This window comes from Ambystoma mexicanum, chromosome 4q (assembly GCF_040938575.1).
Source record: "Ambystoma mexicanum isolate Mex_15411 chromosome 4q, UKY_AmexF1_1, whole genome shotgun sequence".
In the NCBI taxonomy this organism is placed as follows: Eukaryota; Metazoa; Chordata; class Amphibia; order Caudata; family Ambystomatidae; genus Ambystoma; species Ambystoma mexicanum.
The window spans coordinates 897062023-897081335 of NC_090928.1; the positions used below are offsets into that span (position 1 = coordinate 897062023).

The 19313-nt window shown below is 43.7% G+C and overlaps 1 protein-coding gene across 1 annotated transcript in view; it reads right to left on the minus strand.

Moving 5' to 3' along the window:
• Positions 1-1006: 1006 nt before the first annotated feature.
• The window catches only part of PLEKHH2 (pleckstrin homology, MyTH4 and FERM domain containing H2), a 1974292-nt gene continuing 1955985 nt past the window's right edge, over positions 1007-19313 (minus strand). Inside the window, exon 29 of the mRNA XM_069608462.1 lies at positions 1007-19252. Within this exon, the coding sequence (XP_069464563.1) occupies positions 19067-19252 (186 nt within the window). The 3' untranslated portion in view covers positions 1007-19066. The remainder of the gene's footprint in view (positions 19253-19313) is intronic.

The following is a 19313-nucleotide window of genomic DNA, read 5'->3' on the forward strand; positions in this document are numbered from 1 at the left end:
AGGGGTGGTATATATGCAGATTACTTCCATAGGGTTCCAGCAACCACTTAAATTGGGTCCTGCCTCCACAACAACCGAGGAATCCCATTGGCTTGCCGGCAGGGCCAAATGACTGTCCAGACAGCAGCCACACAGATGGAGTGTCTCAGCAGGCAACCTTAACATTGAAGCCTGTTCAGGGTTACCGATTTATCCCTAATATAGATCTGGTCATTTGTGGCTGTTCAGGGCTGAGGATTCCTCCAGGGCAGGCCCCTTTAGAGCATCAGTGTTTACAATGTTGGGTTGCATCCTCAAAGACTCCCGCCCCCCCCCCCACCACAATCCCTCCTCTCAGTACTGTGAGGGGGCCCTTCTGTGGCATTAAGCCATATAAAAGCAACAAGTGTAACATAACCTCATGTGGTGACAGTCATGCAACACACGCGGCCCTGTGTACACGAAGCCTGCGCGATTCAGTGACTGCACTATCACACACGGATACAGTGTTTTGAAATCATACCAATGGCAGTGGTGCGCTATCGGATGCTTCTGAATATTCGAGTCATTCTCTTCTCATGCAACGAATCCAGTAATTCACTGACATAGTCAAATATACAGAGCTCTGCATCCACATATAACAATGGTTTAAAATAATGTTAGAAACCGCTATCTTAGCCAAAGCAATTGTTATTTTCCTAGGAATCAAACTTCTGAAACATCTCAAATAAAGAGACTGAAAGGAAGACAAAGAAGAATGGTTGCTTGCTGGGAACTGGAGAACACGTTCATAACCACATCTAACCCTATGATCAAAACAGCCGTGGCCCTTGGCCAGCCAGCAAACTTTCTTTTAATAAATTGTTTGAAATTCATGTTTGGCCATCAGGCATCATGATTGGAAAGAATAACCACAGCATATTTTTAAGAAGTGCAATTCTGATCATCAAGACATGAACATGTTTGTTAAGCGCTTTGATACCCATTGGAGCTTGGCCCACTTTATACAAAAACTACAAAACATAAATAAATTATGCATAGCAGAGCTTACATCCCATTGGTGGAGGATTGGCTCAATTGTTTATTATCGACTTGCATTTCCGTTTAATTTCTCATAGGACTCAATTCATGACATGACATGTTTCAATAGCTCTGCATTTCTGATTTAATTACATCCAGGAAATGGTTGATATGTACATATGTTTTTTAAAGAAATTAAAAAGTACTCTCAAATCTTTTTATTGTATTGAGGACAGGTCGACATAGATAAAATAGAATTTGAAATTGCTTGTCGTGCTGTTCTCCAGGAACAGGCGGACGGAGGCAGTACAGTTCATTTGAAAGAGTTAACAGCTCTAAAAAGGTCACTGTTTGTAAAACATTTTTTTAACAAAAGTGCGATTTTACATATTTTGAAATTACATCAACTACACAAAATGGCTGGCTGTTAAGATATTTTTTTTAAATGACCGTGGCAGTAAATAATACAGTGCAGAGTGATAGAATAATGAACATCAAAGCAGTTCTGTTTATCGGTCTGTATGGTGTAGTTAAATTAATGCAGGTTTCAGATTCACAACACATCAGCAATGGTTTTACATCAACGGCAACGGTTGCGTTAGCATTCATGTTAAACTCACTTGGACAAATAATTTATGTTAGTTTTGAAAACATTTTTTGTAAATCAATTTGCTACGTTTTCCATAAACCCATTAAAATGTGATACAGCTATACAGCCAAATGAATAAATACAAATACGTAACATAAATTAAATAGGCTGTATGTACTAATGTATGATTAGCACTACAGGAAACATGGCATTACAATAGTTATAATGTATACACTATAATTACCATTTAAGTCTCAGCTGGGTGCATAGAGCACATACTTCAGATTTTAATGTAGATAGCAGCGGGGCGCCAACCTGTTTCAAAGAAAGCGAAATAGGTTTCTGGATGTGCTGCCCCTTTCACCATGGAAATGATTTCCATGGATGTAATAGTACAATTGCGCTAAAACTATCTGTTCCTAGTGTTAAAGGGTTCCTTTCAGTGGGGAAGAAAGAGCCTTTCAGAGGCCTTTTGTTGAAAGGGAAAGCCAAGTGAAGCACTCTCATAGGAACTTGTTTTTGAAGCCACTCTCTTTCCCACTGCGAGCTTGTCTTCACATATGTTGGCGTATGTATACTAGTGGCCGTGATGGGTCCCAAGCCCTGTGGGCCTGACGAGGACAACTCATGCGAAACACGTGCAGGAGTACCTAATACGGCACTCAAATATATTGTCCTTCAAATTCTCTCACTGATATAACATTTCCTGGCAAGCGTGATGGCTCTTGTCTGAAAAATACATATCTTTTCTCACACTTGCCTTTTCTACAACAGACTACCGAGCTTGTGTTAAATTATGGGGGCCAGTTTTCAATGACCTTTTATGCTCCACTTTGATTTCATCCTGAGTCGTAGGAGGGCAGCAAATCGGATTGTATCTCTGCTTTGCTTTCGTCCTCCATCGCAGGACAGCATTTGGTTTTACGCCTGCATAAAAACCCAAGATTAGAATGGAATATGCCTTGCTCTTACACCTAGTGTATAGCAGGCAGATTCATTTAGAAGGATGTATGTAAAAATGTCGAATTAAAAATGTCTGTGGTAAAAAAAAGTATTTCTACGAATGATGAAAAAAAGTGGTACTTGCAGCATACTATACTGTGCATATAATTAGCAGAACCGCTGTGAATAGTGCACGAAATTAGGTTTAATTTGAAGAATATACGAGTGGGAAGTACAAGATGACTTGGTTTCAGTTCCTGGATGAATGCTTCCTGGTTCCCCCGATTCCCTGTGACGCCATTTCCCTTCACGTGCGTGGCTGGGAATCGGTGCTGCAGCGGCCTTTTTTAAAAAAACTCTTTATTTGCACTAAGACCAAGGGGAGCGGGGTACACCCGCACAACCCCCGATCCCATTATAGTGAACAAGGGGAGCGGGGGACACCGCCGCAACCTCTGTCTTCCCCTGTTCCCTATAATGGGTTCGTATGGTGCAATTATTCAAAATGTTGTGCTGTACGGAATGTTGGTACAGCCTAAATTGGAACAATTGCTACAATACATACTTTTTTTCCTGACATTTTCTACGGCAACGCATTTGGAATCCATTATAAAACACTACCTTCAAAGAATATTGGCAGGCAATGTTTCATTTCTCCCAAAGCGGAATGGAAAAGTGAAGAGTAAAGGATATTTTGACTTCATTTACTCTTGAGTTTTACACTCCCCTTTGGGAGTGTTTAAAATTGCACACAAGGGTAGTATTTAGTCCCCTGCATGCAATTGTTTAAGTGAAGATTACCCCATATTTGCTTGTTTTCTATAGTACCAAAATGTTGACTTATTGTCTCTTCATAGCAAAGCAAATTGGTATACATTTTTTAGGTAGGAGGTTAAGAAAGTATTATGCATGGTGCAGCCCACCTGCAAGCTCCCCACAGCCTGTTATCACTTGTTGGATGTTGAAGAATCATCAAAACAAAGTAGACTCCTGGTGTTTTCTAAAGGACAGGTGGCCCTATACGTGGTGCACAGACCCCAAAAAGGAGGCCATGCCAATAATCGTGTCTGTTCTCTTGGCTACTACTATGTAAAACGTAGAAATAATATTTGGAAACAATTGATTCAGGTCATTGAGGTGTGGAACAATGAAGTCTACCCCTCACCTGTCAGGGAAAACCATTGCTAGAAAGACCAGGGGTACAACGGACTGTACATGGTTAGATGGCAAAGGACATGAAAGATTAGAAGACATCCACTTTAAAGCAAATGAACACACTTCTGTGAGACATACTAAAAGTAACAGAGTTCTTGGTGAACCTTTCCAGTTTTATTCTTAAGGCAGGGAAAGTTGTATGAAAGATAATCTCTGAAGGCCTATTCATATATATTTTAATAGCGCAAACATAGATTGGGAATAAATGAGTGCTGCACAGGTCATGGAGCAAAGCATTGGTAGCGAGAATTTTACAAGTGATCAAGTGAACATTAGTAATAATCATCACAGTGCAATTTACAGATGGGGATGTGCACAATATAGCCATTCTGTGTTTGTGCGTAAGGTGGAAAAATGTACTGCCGACTTACGCTTTCCCTGTGCTCCATGAGCGCCTACCCGTAACTGGGTGCCATAACAGGGAATCACAGTTAGGGCAGGGAGAGTGTTGGAAAAAGGCTCAGCCCATCCCAATTACCAGTGTTGGCATCAGGCAGCCCAACTAACCGTGCTGATGCCAACCAGTACAGAGGAGTGCCTAAGCCAAAAGGATAGCACCCTGTCAACTTCATTAATACGGTGCTACTCTCGGGAACTCCAGGTACTAGAACAAAAGGTCCCCAGGATTGAGCATAGACTGGAAAAGGGAAAGATTTTTATACTTGTACAGAATAGTGTGTGCTTTGTAATCAGCAGCAAGACATCTTCATATCTACAGACATTTGTAATTTAGCCTTTGCAATGACAACAATAACATGTTTGCATAAATATAGTACAAATGTCAACGGACTAGAGAAAACTTGCTCTCTTCCCTATCTAATGCATTCCGGCTGCATGTGATTTTGCCAGAAAGATTTTATCGAATTTGATTTTCATTGAATTATTTCTTTTTTTTGTGTTAGATTTTGCCACAAATATACGAGGGGGAGAACCCCACGCACCCCCTCCTCATAAGCCACTACATTATTTATTCACCTAAACCCACCCCCCACATATATTTGCAGCAACATATGTTAAAATAAATGCAATTAAATCAAATTCCACAAAATCTGCTACGGCAAAACCTCGCTATCCAATGCATTCCAATACCAAATGGACTTGACTATCACTCATCAGACTGTGGAAGTATAAAGAAATTCATAATGGTCCATTGCATTTCAGTGATTGGAGCCCAATTGCACATAGTGTGCATTGTGACGATTCACAGGATCTTGCCACTTCTCCCTAGAAGGGAGCGCTTCCCTGTGAGGATAGGGAGGTGAGCCCGCTATGCAACGTTCCCCCTCATGGTGGCGGTAAGTGTAACCTCACAGGGAGAGACTCCCCTCTTGGGGACAAGGACTCCCATTCTGTGAAGGATCTCCCAGGCCCACTTTCCTATGACCCCCCCCCCCCACAGATCATCAGTACTTAATAAAACCCAACCTGAACAGACCACTGTTTGCTACTGTAAACACCACTTCCAATACACAGCCAAAACTCAAATCCACTGAGAAGAGGAACAGTGAAGAAAGCATGAATAGTGCTAACAGGGTGGAACCCAACTATACTGTGAAGAAGAGTGGAGGAGTAATGCTGATCACTACTCAATGGAAAGTAGAACATACTGTGAAGAGCATGTACCACAGAGTAATAATGAGTACTTCATGGAAAGTGATGAACAATGATCCTCTGCTAGGGATGACCCAGCTCAACCGCATAAAAAGTAAAGAAGGACTTGCATTAGAGAGTCATCACCGAGAAGGTGAAGCACGGGAAGTTCAAACCTGTAAGAGAAAAGCCTGGAGAATCTGGGAGGTCCTCAGTCGAAAGGACATTGAAAACCATGCAGAACAGCAGTCCAGGAGCCTGCAGGGAGCTGACTTGCGTGTGTGCAAGGCATTCCAAGGTGGTGGCATGACTTTGAGGAGGTGGACTGTGCAATCCGCAAACGACACAGACCGAGCCGCAAAGAGTGAGACGGAGAAGAAGAAGGAAACACTACAAGCGTTTACCAGTACGGAGTGATCCCGACCCCACAGGCAGCACCAGTGATGCAGACCCAGCAAATTAGAGTTAATGGGAACGGCGGGAGACCTGGGAGGGGCATCAGGCAGACATGAAGCAGTAACATGAATTATGAATACTACGGGACTCATCATCCTCGTCCCAGTCATTTTGAAAATAGTCAAATTGATCAAGAAAGCTAAGGACCACTTCACATTCGTCCCATTTGTCTTCAAGCCAGTAAAGAAAATTAAGACTACGGGACTCCTTGCATTCGTCCCAGTAACTGTGAAATCAGTAACGCAAATAAAGAATACCACAGGACTCATCATACTCGTCCCATTATTTGGGAAGCCTGCAAAAATAGTAAAGAATATCAAGAGACTTGTTGGATCCATCTCAGTGGTTGGGAATACCAGAAAGTAAGTGAAGAGAGGCAGAAGAATCTTCATGTTGGTTCCCACAAGTGGAAGTTCTTGGTTTGGCGGGTTCTCACGTCTGAGCTTTCTTCTTCTTCTGTTCTTGGTCTGCCGGTGCACAGCGGACCAGAGAGGGACGCTGTAGTTCCTCTCAGTAAGCCCCGATCAGCAGCTTCAGCTTCTTCATTTGCGGCATGGGTGCTTCACTCGCTGTGCATCCAAAGAGGCTCTGACAACTGTGTCAGTCCTTCCTCAATCTTTAAACCACTAGGTATTCGAAAGCTAGAAATTTCAATCCAATTCTGATGATGATTCATGCTGACTTTGTGCCTCCTCCTCATCCGAGTCTATTACAATGGCCATTCACTGGAGTCAACCATACTCTTCCTCGTCGCAGTAATGGGGTTTTCACTGAACTTACAACATACATAGGAGAGGATACTTTATTAGAGGAAGGTAAGGAAGGAGGCGGGAAGGAGGTGCGTGGGTGTAGGGAATACCATGTTCTCCCCAGGCCATCACTAGTCCCATAGGGGGGTTTCCCTCCCCATGAGATCCACCCGCTTAGTACCACCCCCCGGGGGACTATCAGGTAGCGGGCTCACCTCCCTGGTCTTGTGGGAAGGGGCTCCCCCCAGGGAAGAAGTGACGACATCTGAGGATCGATCACGCTTGAGCACCAGAAAGCAAGTAAATAAAGACAGAAGAATCTTCATGTTGGTCCCCATAACTGGAAGTGCTTAGAATAGAAAGAAGCGGTCAAAGGGACCTGGATTACTGGTCCCAGTGGAACGAGAGACTGTGAACAAAGTGAGAGACATGTTGATGCTAAGGAATGGTTTGAAGTAAAGCCAGATTTTGAAAGGGAGGAAAAGACACTACAAGAACCCCAGAGGAATAGAAGCCAAGACCCTCGCGTAGGGAAACAAGGAACTGTAAATCGAGAAAGACAAGGGGATATTTAAGAGAAGGTGGAAGAGTCCTCTTGAGGATATAAAGGAACTGATTAATCACATCAGAAGGAAATATCTCAAAATATACTATTAAGGCTGAGGAAGCTTGTCCAGTAGAAGGGAGTCATTCTTCTGGACTCCTTTTAGGTTGGTTAGTGCAACCACTTTTTTAAAAAAAATTAATGGTAGGGTCAGCGTAGAGTAGTTTTTGGACTGAGGACGGACTATTTGATTTGGACTACATCCCTGATAATGAGCACCATAGTAAGATTTGTTAGGTTAGGGCAAACTCCCTTTTGTTAGGGATAGACATGCCTTTTATTTATTATTTAAAAAAATGAACTGGTAAGAATGCCACCACGTTGTGCGCCTCCATCCTGACCTATTACAGCATCCACAAAAAACAAGCACACTGCTGCACCCAGTGTACCCTGTCTACAATCACACACTGTCACTCACAAGCTCACCAATGTCTGCACCAATCCTCATTGGGTATCAAGGCTAAGCATGCCAGCGGCCTCCGCTCATTTTGCTCTGCACATTGTCCTTTGGCCACCCCTCCACTCGTCTCATCCTTTGGTTCTAGTTCCACATGAAGCGCAGTGTCTGTGCCAGGCATCAGGGGGAAGTAAAGAGTCGAATCCAATATAGACAGTGGCGGCCATAAAAAGAGGATACTCATAGCAGCATACTAGAACATCCATATTAAAGTGACAATACTTTAGATGTACAGAAAGCTTTTGAAATATATTGTACATCATATTTTTATATAGTTAAAAAATCTATGTGCTCATAATGGTGGTATAGAATAGACAGCTCAGATATGTCTTTCATATTTTAAAAGCCTTTGTGTTTTACAATTTCTACTGAAAAACGTTCCTTTGCAGTCCCCACTTGTTTTTGCACATTTATTTGTAGTTTCTTCTCATGTTTCATTGATATATTAGGTAATTTGTGAATCCACTATGGGAGATACATTCATGTACCAAATCAGAAGTCTTTTTCTACCGGGCAGTCTTTCTTTTGTGTCTTTTTGCAGGGATGAATACATGCAATTGGATAGAAATAAACACGCTTATGGTAGTGGTGTTTGATATTTTTTGGTAAATTATTAAAAAATATTTGCAAAATAAGTTTAATATAGCATCTAGTTTTCAGAACCGACACAATGAGCTAGATCATTAGATCACTGTGTAATTGTTTATTCCCATGCTCTCCCGCTGGGGAGCATCAACTTTCTGTATATGGGGTGCTATGATGGCCATTCCCTACCAAGGCATAACATTATTATGTGTTAAGACGTGGTTTTAATTAATGTGCGCTCATTTATGTGTGTCCTACTTTGTAATGTGTGTTTTATTCATTGTTAATGGGGAAATCAGACCTAATAATATTGAATTGAACATTATTATTTGTGTGGGCACCCAGCTTCAAAGGAGTAGCATTAGACTGCTGTGCCATGAAACTTGTTTTATTTTTGGATTTCTGTTGGAGGAGTTTGTGGCAAATGGTTTGATAGCAATACAAGGAGTGTTAAGGAGGTGTTAGGGACAGGAGGAGTGGGAAATACAGGAGGCAAAGGTGCTATAAAGGAGGTGTAGGTGGTACCATTAGGGGGCGAAGGTGGTACAAAGGGGATAAGCAGGTGATAACAGTCAGAGGTGAAGGAGTCCATAAAGAAGGGGTAACAGTTAGTGAAAGCAAGAAGGAGGAGGGCAACCCTTTAGCCAGACAAAATAGGAAGGAACAAAGAGGTCAAGTTGGCACAAGGCAAGTGGAGGAAGCGGGGGGCACGGTTGCGGAGGGGGGGGGACTGGATAGAGGTAAGGAGGGGGGAAAAGAGAAATAGCCATGGCAACCAAGATGCCTTATCTGTGGATTGTAAAACCAAAGAAAGGTGCCCAATGAAAAAGTGACCGGATCCGCTAAAATGTTTGTGAAAGCATTTCAAAAACCCATATGTCAGCTACTGGATCCAATGGAAATTAATTAGAAATTGCAAAGTGGAATTTGGGTGCAAATGGGGTATTTGCCTCCTCTATGATAATTGGTAGGAAAACAGTGAAGGATTCCTAGGAAATAGATACTTCTGTGGCAAAGAAATTCAATCCTCTCTCAAGAAGCCTTGTAGGCTTGTCAAGGCTGCATGGCATTGTTTATGGCCAGGAAGGGTGCCAGGTCATATGCCTGATACCTGCTAGAGACATACTCATGGCTCTCGAGTAACACTTAATTGGAGGGACTGGTCCTCATTTTATCTTGGTGGAAATATCAGCCAATCAGTTAAAGATGGTTTTTACTCTATCCTTTGATGGCATTTGGGTTTTTGGTCATCATCTCCACTACAATGAAGATACAAAGATTTGATTCCAATTCCACCAAGGAATTGTTTTTTCGTGTCTGATGGTGTTAATTGATCACCCCATCCTTGCAACTACTAGTCTGTCCATTGGTAATTTGCTTTAACATTGGTTCTTTTATTTGCTGTCATCATAATAATGCAAATTCAAGTTCCTTTACCCTCAAAGTCAAAGGGCAGTTGACTCTCCTGGGGGTGGCACCGCTGGGCCAGTGCAAAAACAGAAAAAAAACAATGCAACCTCACCAAACATTTTGCCCTGGTCCTCAGCAAACCCTTTGACAACCATCAATGCAACGGTTTAGGCAATCACTGCTACGCATATTCACCAACCAACGGTTGAGTCCCGTAGAAGCCGTCAAATGCATTTACTGCCAATGTTTTCAGTTGCATCTAAAGATCTACACCTGTCAGGAATAGGGTTTGAGGCAAAGGACGGCACTCAGTATTCAAGAAATAAGGCTGCAAGGGTAAAAAAAACTACACTTCCCAGCATTCTGTGGGAGGTGTGTAGTTCTGTGGTTTCGCGCGGCTCTACAGCTGGATAATCAAAGAACTGCTTAAAGTCCTCAACCACCAGTGCCTCAGTGCAGATAATTATAGATTATCAGCACGGGCGGCGGCGTTGGAGGACGTGAGGAATCAGGCAGCTTTTCGGACGCCGAAGGACTGCTGGGCTGCGGCGGTGATCAATAGGCAGTCGAGCATGAAGTAGAAGGCGCCGGGCTTCGGCAGTGATTTACGAGCGGCTTTGGCGTTTGTTTGGGGCTGCAGTCTTCAGGGTTCGGTTGTCCTCATGAGGCACCCGGACCGTCAGATAAGTGCATTAACCCTGTTGTTGTTGCATCAAAGGCATATGTAAGATGCTGCTTGTATTTTGCTGAAAGGACATGGTTGCGTGTGTGAGGAAACACGCGGTCGAGTGATATGTGGACCAAAACTATGCCAGTCAACTGTTCATGCTCGGATTTAAATGCCAGGAGTGTTTCAGGGAGGGCCAAGAATCATATTTCTGTTTATAGTGTTTTGGGGTTAATTACACGGTGCCCCTCTTTGAAAAGACACGTGTTGTGTGTACTCTGTGTGCCATATTTTTTGTTTGTCGCTTCACTGTGCCCAATGGGCCATGAGTCTAATGTTTTCATCCCAGTTTGTGCCATCATGCTTGTGTACCAAAAACTTCTCACAGGGGAAACCTTCACATGTTTGCTGTCGTATCATGTCATGTATGAGTCTCTAACACCATGTTCAGTGTGCTTAAAGTAGTGTCTTTTTGGGCCACACTTAATGGAATGCTAAGATTATGAGAATACATCTTTTCCTATTCTGTTGGTACGCCATAGGTTCAGGTTTTGTTTAGGAGGTTAGGTCAGGTTTTAGGAGTTAGGATACAGGTATATGAGTATTGATTTAGCGGTAGCTATTGTTACGCCTGCATATGTTTTCCCCTCCTTTCCTTTGTCATTCCACCCCCTTTCCCTAACTCTGTCTTCCCCCCATTGTCTGCCATGTGGCTTCCTGTGTTACTCAGTTCAGGTGCCCGAGCTAACCAAGGTGGTAGGGTTGATCTATTCGGCTTCTGTGGTTCGGGAGAGGGGGTCGAGACCCCCATCATCCCTTTTTCTAGTTTTGACAGAATTATCTTCCCCCGATTCCGGGGTAATTGAACCACCCAGGCCAAAATGGAGACGAATCCTCCTTCTTTAGCGGAAGTGCTCAAAGCACTACCTTCATTCAAGTGGAATTAGTGCAAGCTAGACAAGAATCAAATACGTTGAAAGCCCAGGTGCAGGGTTTGGTAGCACAAAGCACCCCATTGGAGGGGGCTGGATTATCAACAGGGGTTTCAACAGTTAGAGCCCCAGCCACAGTGATTGTGCAGCCCCCTAGTAGTGTGCCTTTAGCGGCACCCAAAAGATTCACAGGGGATCCAAAGAAATATATGACCTTATTGACCCAGTGCTGCTTACACTTTTTGTGTAAACCCACGGCTTTGAGACCATACAGGCTAGAACAGCATTCGTTATTTCATATCTAACGGGAGATGCGGCCGCTTGGGCAATGCCTCTGGTGCAGAAGGATGATCCTTTATTGTATAATTGGGACTAAGACTAGATCATCGTATCAATGAGCGCAAGGGAGATAAGAAAAGACCAGAAGTAGTGCCCTTTGTCAGACTGGATCGAGGGAAATGAAGTAGGAACATAGAAGGAGAACCTATGCAGATTGGTGGAGTGAGAGGGCCATTGTCTACAGCAGAAAAGGAACAACACAAGGCTAACAATTTGTGTTTATACTGTGGGCAACCAGGACATTATATTAGGACCTGCCCTAATACTCCGAAGAAAGGAGCCGGTGGAGACAGAAGTAAGGGGGAGACGGGAAAAGGATTGGGCCGGCATTAGGGGGAACGCAGGTGACAGGCCCAGAGGAGACTAGGTTCCCCAATTGGATAGCCAATACGGCAGGAAAAAGAAAGTCTCATTTGTACATTTTGGTGACTTTATTTTTTGCCTGTACAAAACAGATAGTATCAGCCATGGTAAGCTCGGGAGCCACAGGTAATTTCATTGACATTGGGTTGGCCAAGAGGTTGAGTTGACCATTGAGGGAAAAATCACAGGTGGAGGGGTGCAATCGGTGGATGGGTCTACCTTAATTTCTGGGCCCATTTGTCAACAGACTCAGCCCATTCAAATGAGGTGTGGGTCCGGACATGTGGAGGAAATTGTATTTGATTTAATAGCGGCACCTCCGTTTGGACTCATCTTGGGCATGCCTTGGTTAATTCAGCACAATCCCAGGATTGATTGGGTCATGCGTGAGGTTGCCTTTGAAGGGTTGGAGTGTAAGGGTCACATGGAGGAGGAGATGGGCCCCACATTATTGTTGTCAGAGCAAGTGGCAGAACCCCAAATGGTGGGAGCAGTGGCTGGGAGTATTCCGGACCAGTACCAAGATTTGTCTAAAGTCTTTGACAAAGCGGGAGCGGACAGGTTACCGCCCCATAGATCATATGATTGCGTGATTGATTTGGAGCCAGGGGCAAAGTTACCTTGTAGCAGAATCTATGCTTTGACTGAAACAGAAAACCAGCATTTACGGGAATATTTGGATGATATGTTGAGTAAGGGTTCTATTAGACATTCAACCTCACCTGTCTCGTCTCCTTTATTCTTTGTCCCTAAAAAAGAGGGAACTCTTAGGACATGTATTGATTATCAGGCTTTGAATAAGGTGACGGTAAAAAACAGATATCCTTTGCCCTTGATTTCAGTGTTATTAGATCAAGTTAAGGCAGCAGTGGTGTACACAAAACTAGATTTGAGAGGGGCCTATCATTTAATGTGTGTAAAAGAGGGAGATGAGTGGAAGACGGCCTTTAGGACCAAATTTGGCTTGTTCGAATACCTTGTCATGCCTTTTGGACTGTGTAACGCCCCTGCAGCATTTCAATACTTCATGCAGGAGGTGTTGAGTGAGTTTCTGGATGTGTTTGTCATAGTATATATTGATGACATTTTGATTTACTCATCTTCTGAAGAGCAACATATAGGTCATGTTAGAGCCGTGTTGAAAAAATTCCAAGACTATCAGTTGTATGTAAAACTGGAAAAATGTGCCTTTCATACCACTCAAGTCGAATTTCTTGGCTTTATTTTGACCCCTTCTGGGATGGTGATGGACAAGAAAAACTGCTTAAAGTCCTCAACCGCCAGTGCCTCAGTGCAGATAACTGCAGATTATCAGCACGGGCGGCCGCGTTGGAGGACGTGAGGAATCAGGCAGCTTTTTGGACGCCGAACGACGGCTGGGCTGCGGCAGTGATCAAGAGGCAGTTGAGCATGAAGTAGCAGGCGCCGGGCTGCGGCAGTGATTTACGAGCGGCTTTGGCGTTCCTTTGGGGCTTCAGTCTTCAGGGTCCGGGTTTCCTTGTGAGGCACCCGGACCGTCAGATAAGTGCATGAACCCTGTTGTTGTTGCATCAAAGGCATATGTAAGATGCTGCTTTTATTTTGTTAAAAGGACATGGTTGCGCGTGTGAGGAAACACGCGGTCGAGTGATATGTGGACCAAAACTATGCCAGTGAACTTTTCAGGCTTGGATTTAAATGCCAGGAGTGTTTCAGGGAGGGGCAAAAATCTCAGTTTAAAGTGTTTTGGGGTTAGTTACACGGTACCCCACTTTGAAAAGACACGTGTTAAGTGTACTCTGTGTGCCATATTTTTTGTTTGTCGCTTCACTGTGCCCAATGGGCCATGAGTATAATGTTTTCATCCCAGTTTGTGCCATCATGCTTATGTGCCAAAAATCTGTTCTCACAAGGGAAACATACATGGTTTGTATGAGTCTCTAACACCATGTTCAGTGTGCTTAAAGTAGTGTCTTTTTGGGCCACACTTAATGGAATGCTAAGATTATGAGAATACATCTTTTCCTATTATGACTGGTACACCATAGGTTCAGGTTGTGTTTAGGAGGTTAGGTCAGGTCAGGTTTTAGGAGTTAGGATACAGGTATATGAGTATTGATTTAGCGGTAGCTATTGTTACACCTGCATGTTATGTTTTCCCCTCCTTTCCTTTGTCATTCCACCCCCTTTCCCTAACTCCGTCTTCCCCCCATTGGCTGCCACGTGGCTTCCTGTGTTACTCAGTTCAGGCGCCTGTGCTAACCAAGGTGGGAGGGCCGATCTATTCGGCTTCTCTGGTTCGGGAGAGGGGGTCGAGACCCCGATCATCCCTTTTGCTAGATTTGACAACACCAGCCTATCCAGATCTCAAGATGAGCCAAGTCTTACACCGACAAGTGAAATTTGAATCTTATGAAATGGTTTTTAAAAATATGTTTTGATGGCTATATCAAGTGGTAGCAGTAGCCTTCCTACTAATCTATTGTCACACCAGAATTTTCTTTTAATATGAACATTTAAACAAAGTCTTTTCTCAAGCATGCTTTCTTTTCCCAAAACGTACATTAAATGAGAAACCAGTTATTTTCAATAAATGTGCAGTTATTTAAATGTTCTGTCAACAAACTTATGCCAGCAAGCTAGCCTCGTAGGTTGATAATACTCATGTTGCGGAAAAGTGTCTGCAGCCAGCAAGCCACAGGTTTTTATCATGGCTGGGCCCACTCAGCATTTTATCATTCCAAACAACATCAGTTACAGTCACTATCAGACCTTCTGGCTTAGTACTATATACTATACTATTATTTTGAAGGCTTGTCATCCTGCTGTTGGGCATAGTACATGCAGAGGACCACATTACCCAATGGTTCTGAGGAACGTTATAATGTACAACTTTACCTGCATGTCAATGTTTTCATGATCATGCTATAGAGCAAAAATATCCTGTTTTTTTTTTTTTAAATGAGCGCATAGCTTGTGAGGAATTGCCATCTGGCAAGGGTGTAGAAGCCCTGGATTTTTTTATTTGTATTAATTAATAAAATAATTCAGGCAATTACATCTCTGAAAGGTAAATCTACTGATCAGATTCTTCTTTCATAAGTTCCATGCTGTATCAGTATCATGTTCGGCAGCGCCTGCTCTACCAGTGGAAAAAAGCAGGTTCAAAGCACACAAGTGCCCATTTGACAGCTGCAGAGACAGACAAGTCTCTGCAGCACAGGGGCTGCATTTAAGGCATGCACCCCTGTACTAAATCCCAGTAATTATAAGTCTACTGTCCTTGGGGCAGATACATCTTTAAATGTAAGCTATTACTGATTTATGGTATGGTGGATAGTATTTCTCATAAATATTACAGCCACAGCAATTTGATATCACACGTATCAGCCTTATGAGTCCAGCTCATCTGTGAAAGTATTATGTGTATGCTCCCCAGACAGACTGGCCCTGCCACTGCTGGCTGGATTGTAGCCTTGGAGATAACCTCTCTTTGTTCCTTTGTGAGGGCGGGTAGCACCCTCCCATGAAACATAGCCACTTCACAGGAAGCTGTCCTGGGAAACGGAGTCAAAGGGAACACCCATTCACAAGAGAAATAGCCTCCCACCAGTGTGCTGCACATCTAAAGGTATTTGAAACTAGTGTAAAGGGAGGGGATGGTGTTAGTATAGACAGAGAGAGCTCTTTACAGCTGGAGGTTGGTGCCACCATCGTGTTTCTCTCTACGTCTCTTTCCTTCCTGTCTCCTCCACCTCCTGCAGCACAAAGCACTTTGGGTGTGTTGTCAGAGTGCAAAGAACTGGGATTCGGCCTCTAAAGCAGGCTAGCTTTAGTCCAATCACATGTTGACATTTACCTTTAAAAGAAGGGGTCTCCCACTCCTTTGATTAACGTTTGGCCAAACAAATTAATTGGACCTCTGTTGGAAGAGTTGATCTTTCCAAAGTCCTCCATTGAGGTGAAGACTGAGAGTCCAAGGCAGAGGTGAGCTCTGTTCCCTAACCATCCGCAGGGACCAGTGGGGTGAACTGCTGCTAGGACCAGACTTGCCTCTCTGCCAGTTACACAGGTACCCACGACCTCACTGTGTTGAAGGACCCCTGCAGTGGTGTCCTAGCCTCGACTATGTTAAAAGCCTGAGAACAAGGGCCAAACTTCCCCTTCAGCTCCTGAACTGGGACGCATAGCATTCTGAGAGCCAAGACAGCCAGGATCCTTGTTTTCAATGCAATGAACCGGTCAAATTGCTTTCAAACCGGGTTCACTGCATCTTGAACCACAGGTCCCGACGGTGCTGCCTTTGGCACTCTACCAAACTCTTTGAACCAGCGTACTTGCACCTCGCAAGCAGTTTGACACTACATCATGCCTCGTAGAGCCCGTCACCTGCCCAGCTCAAATCACCCTGCTTATCGCCGGACACCAACTCGAAACGCTGGAGTGCCAACCACTGATTAGAACCAGCTGTTTCACAAACTACTCGAATTGGCTCCACCTCGAACATCTGCTTTGTGGAACTTTGTAGCATCAGCATCACCGCTTTAAACAGTTGTTGACCCTTGACTTGAACCATGGGAACATCACTCGCCGACCCTACCCAGAGGTTACAAGCCCGACTCGAACAGGCTCGACCCTGAACTGATCGTTGTATACGCACAAAACTGCATCGCTCGAAAACTTTGAAACCGCCCTAAGCTCAAGATTCGCTCCAGCTCGATACCAGCTCGCCGCTTGGATCAACACAGGAGAAGAGGAATATCTCTTAACTGTGCCTGGTTTACCTTTATGATTGTGTTGACCTTTGGTTTGTAGAAGTGTTAGAGTGAGTAGAAGCTTTAGCCTTTTCTCATCCTTGAACTCCTGGAGGGTCAATTCGTCACACTGCTCCCTGAGCCTTTATGACCTACCTACATCCCCAATTTTTAAGAATTTCAGAAACAGCAGTAGCTTTGACCAAACCCAAGTAGTCACTACTTTCTATAAAATATTTAATTTCTTTGACTGATATGGTGAGAACATAATCACTGATTCGACATTGTTTAAACAAAAGGTCTGCAACCTTTGGCTCTCCAGTTATTTTGGACTACAACTCTCGCCAGCCTTAGCCAACATAGTGAATGGTGGGGGATCATGGGAAGCTCGGTCCAAAACACTTTTAGAGCTGCAGGTTGCAGACTCCTGGTTTAAATATTCAGCCAGTTGCTTATTTAAATACCTGCAATACAGGCCCCAATAACAGGCATCTCTTATTATGCAGATGTGTATGCAAAAAGGAACAAAGGTAACAGTTGCATTAAGAGCTTGGCCGATTGGACACATAGTTGCTTGCAGGTGCATTTAATTGAGCAAGGTAGAATGCAAGGGATTTTTATGATCACTTCTCTGCAGTTTTTCCAGTGGGAAGGAAAAAGTATTTGCATAGTTTAGTGTTACACACCACCTCTATTTAGGAGACCCCTATCTATCTCTTTTACCACTGTCTCTTTTCAGGCATTCACCTATCCACCCACTCTGACATTCATCCACGTAGTCATTCATTCCTCTATTCACTTGGCCATCAATCCCTTCACCCAGCCATCAACGTACACATGCACACACATAAGTGTGTGTGTGCACAAAAGCACTGCACGTGCACAGACACCTGATCACCCAATCACTATTCTCTCAGCCATTCATTCACTCCCTCGCCCATCCATTTCCACCAGCCCACATTCACCCATCCCGTAATGCCAGGACATTCTGCACAATACTGATCCGCAGGTGATGGCACTGTACTCTTGCAAATCTGTGTAGCAGCCATGATGAGAAGTTTTGGTACCATTCTAAAAATAGAGCAACTGTGCTGAGAACTGTTATGCTTTACCACTAAACCTGCAGTAGTCCTACTGGGGAATGCTAGTCCTGTCCGGAGAGAATAGCAGCTCTGCTGACAAAAGCATGTAGTGTCACACACTCCCTATCATTGAGAAGGTAGAGAGGGTGTTCAGACTCCAGTCATTCAATTCTCATCTACTTTGCACAGACTATCGATATGGGCCAGTATGCTTTTCACATATAATCTTAAAACACATACAAACATATCTCCCTATTCAAAGCATTATAGATAAGTGTTGTGTCAGCCACTTTGACTCCTTAAAAACAGGCTCATACTTCCAAACAAAAGAAACAGGGAGCAAAATTACTCCAAACAAAAAAAGAAAACAATGGACACCTAAAGGGCTGCCCCCCTGCTTTCGTCTACACAGCTCCACGGGTGTTAAGATCAGTGGTACCAGCACCTTAGAGCCACAGGAAAGAGCACAACTATTCATATTCCCTGGTCTGAAGAGGAACGTTTAGGTGAATATCCTTCTTTTCGTTTGCATGAATAACAAGGCGAGAAGAAGTATATATTAAAGAAAGATATCTGTTTTAGAGTTCCAATATATATTTAACTCATTGGCAATGAGAATCATTTTTTTACTGTAAAAATAATACCATTTTACTCCCATCTTCAATCAAACGGTGCATAAAATATCCCATGACCTCAATCCCACTTCACAATGTTATATGGATTCTGCATTAGCTCACACAATAGTTGTGTGATGATGTGGTGGAGCAGTGGCTCATTTTTAGTTTCAAGTGTTTTCAGATTCTTTGTGTTGGCTTTTATAAGGTTGCTGTTTCTAGATTGCTCGTCATAGATGGTGGCTTGGTTGGGAGCGTTACTTGGTGCCTGTGACTTCCAGATGAGTTGTGATTCAGTCTCCATTGAATCAAATTCTCACATTCTCTGGTCTGGTTGAGTGCTTCCTCTGGTAGCTGTGTTTCGCCGCAGAGAGGTCAGGTGCATGAAATCAGAGACCTTTAATTCATAGGTAGACTAGGGGCGGTACCATGGCTGGAGACACCAACCTTCGTAGAAGGGTAGGACCTTTCGTTGGCAGGTTGCTCAGTTGCACTGGCTGAGTTCCCCCACATAGGTTGCATTGTTTGGGAAAATTACTTGGCTGCTTGTGGGTTCCACAAGAGTTGTTGTTCATTCTCCGTTGAAACAATTCCCCACATTCTCTGGATTGGTTGCTTGCTTCCTCTGGTACTTCTATTGTTTGTGGCAGCGGGGGTGGTCAGGGCATGGAATAGGACACTTCTCCACTCAGATGTATTCTCTATGACAGGCCTGGCACCATGGCAAAAGACATCAGCCCTCATAAAAGGGTAGGCCCTTTTGTTGGCCGGTTGCTCGATAGAACGGGCTGACTTCCCATCTGCTTTGACTTTTGCTCTTCGGCACGAGTCCAGAGAAGTGCTGGAGCAGAGAGATGATGGGCAGCTCCCTTCTGCTGATGGAAAGTGTTCATGTAGCTGGCAATGAGCAGAGTAATTTCCAGAATCTGTTACGAAAGAACAGAGATATTTTTAAATTGTGCAACACTGAAATTATAGGTACTGACA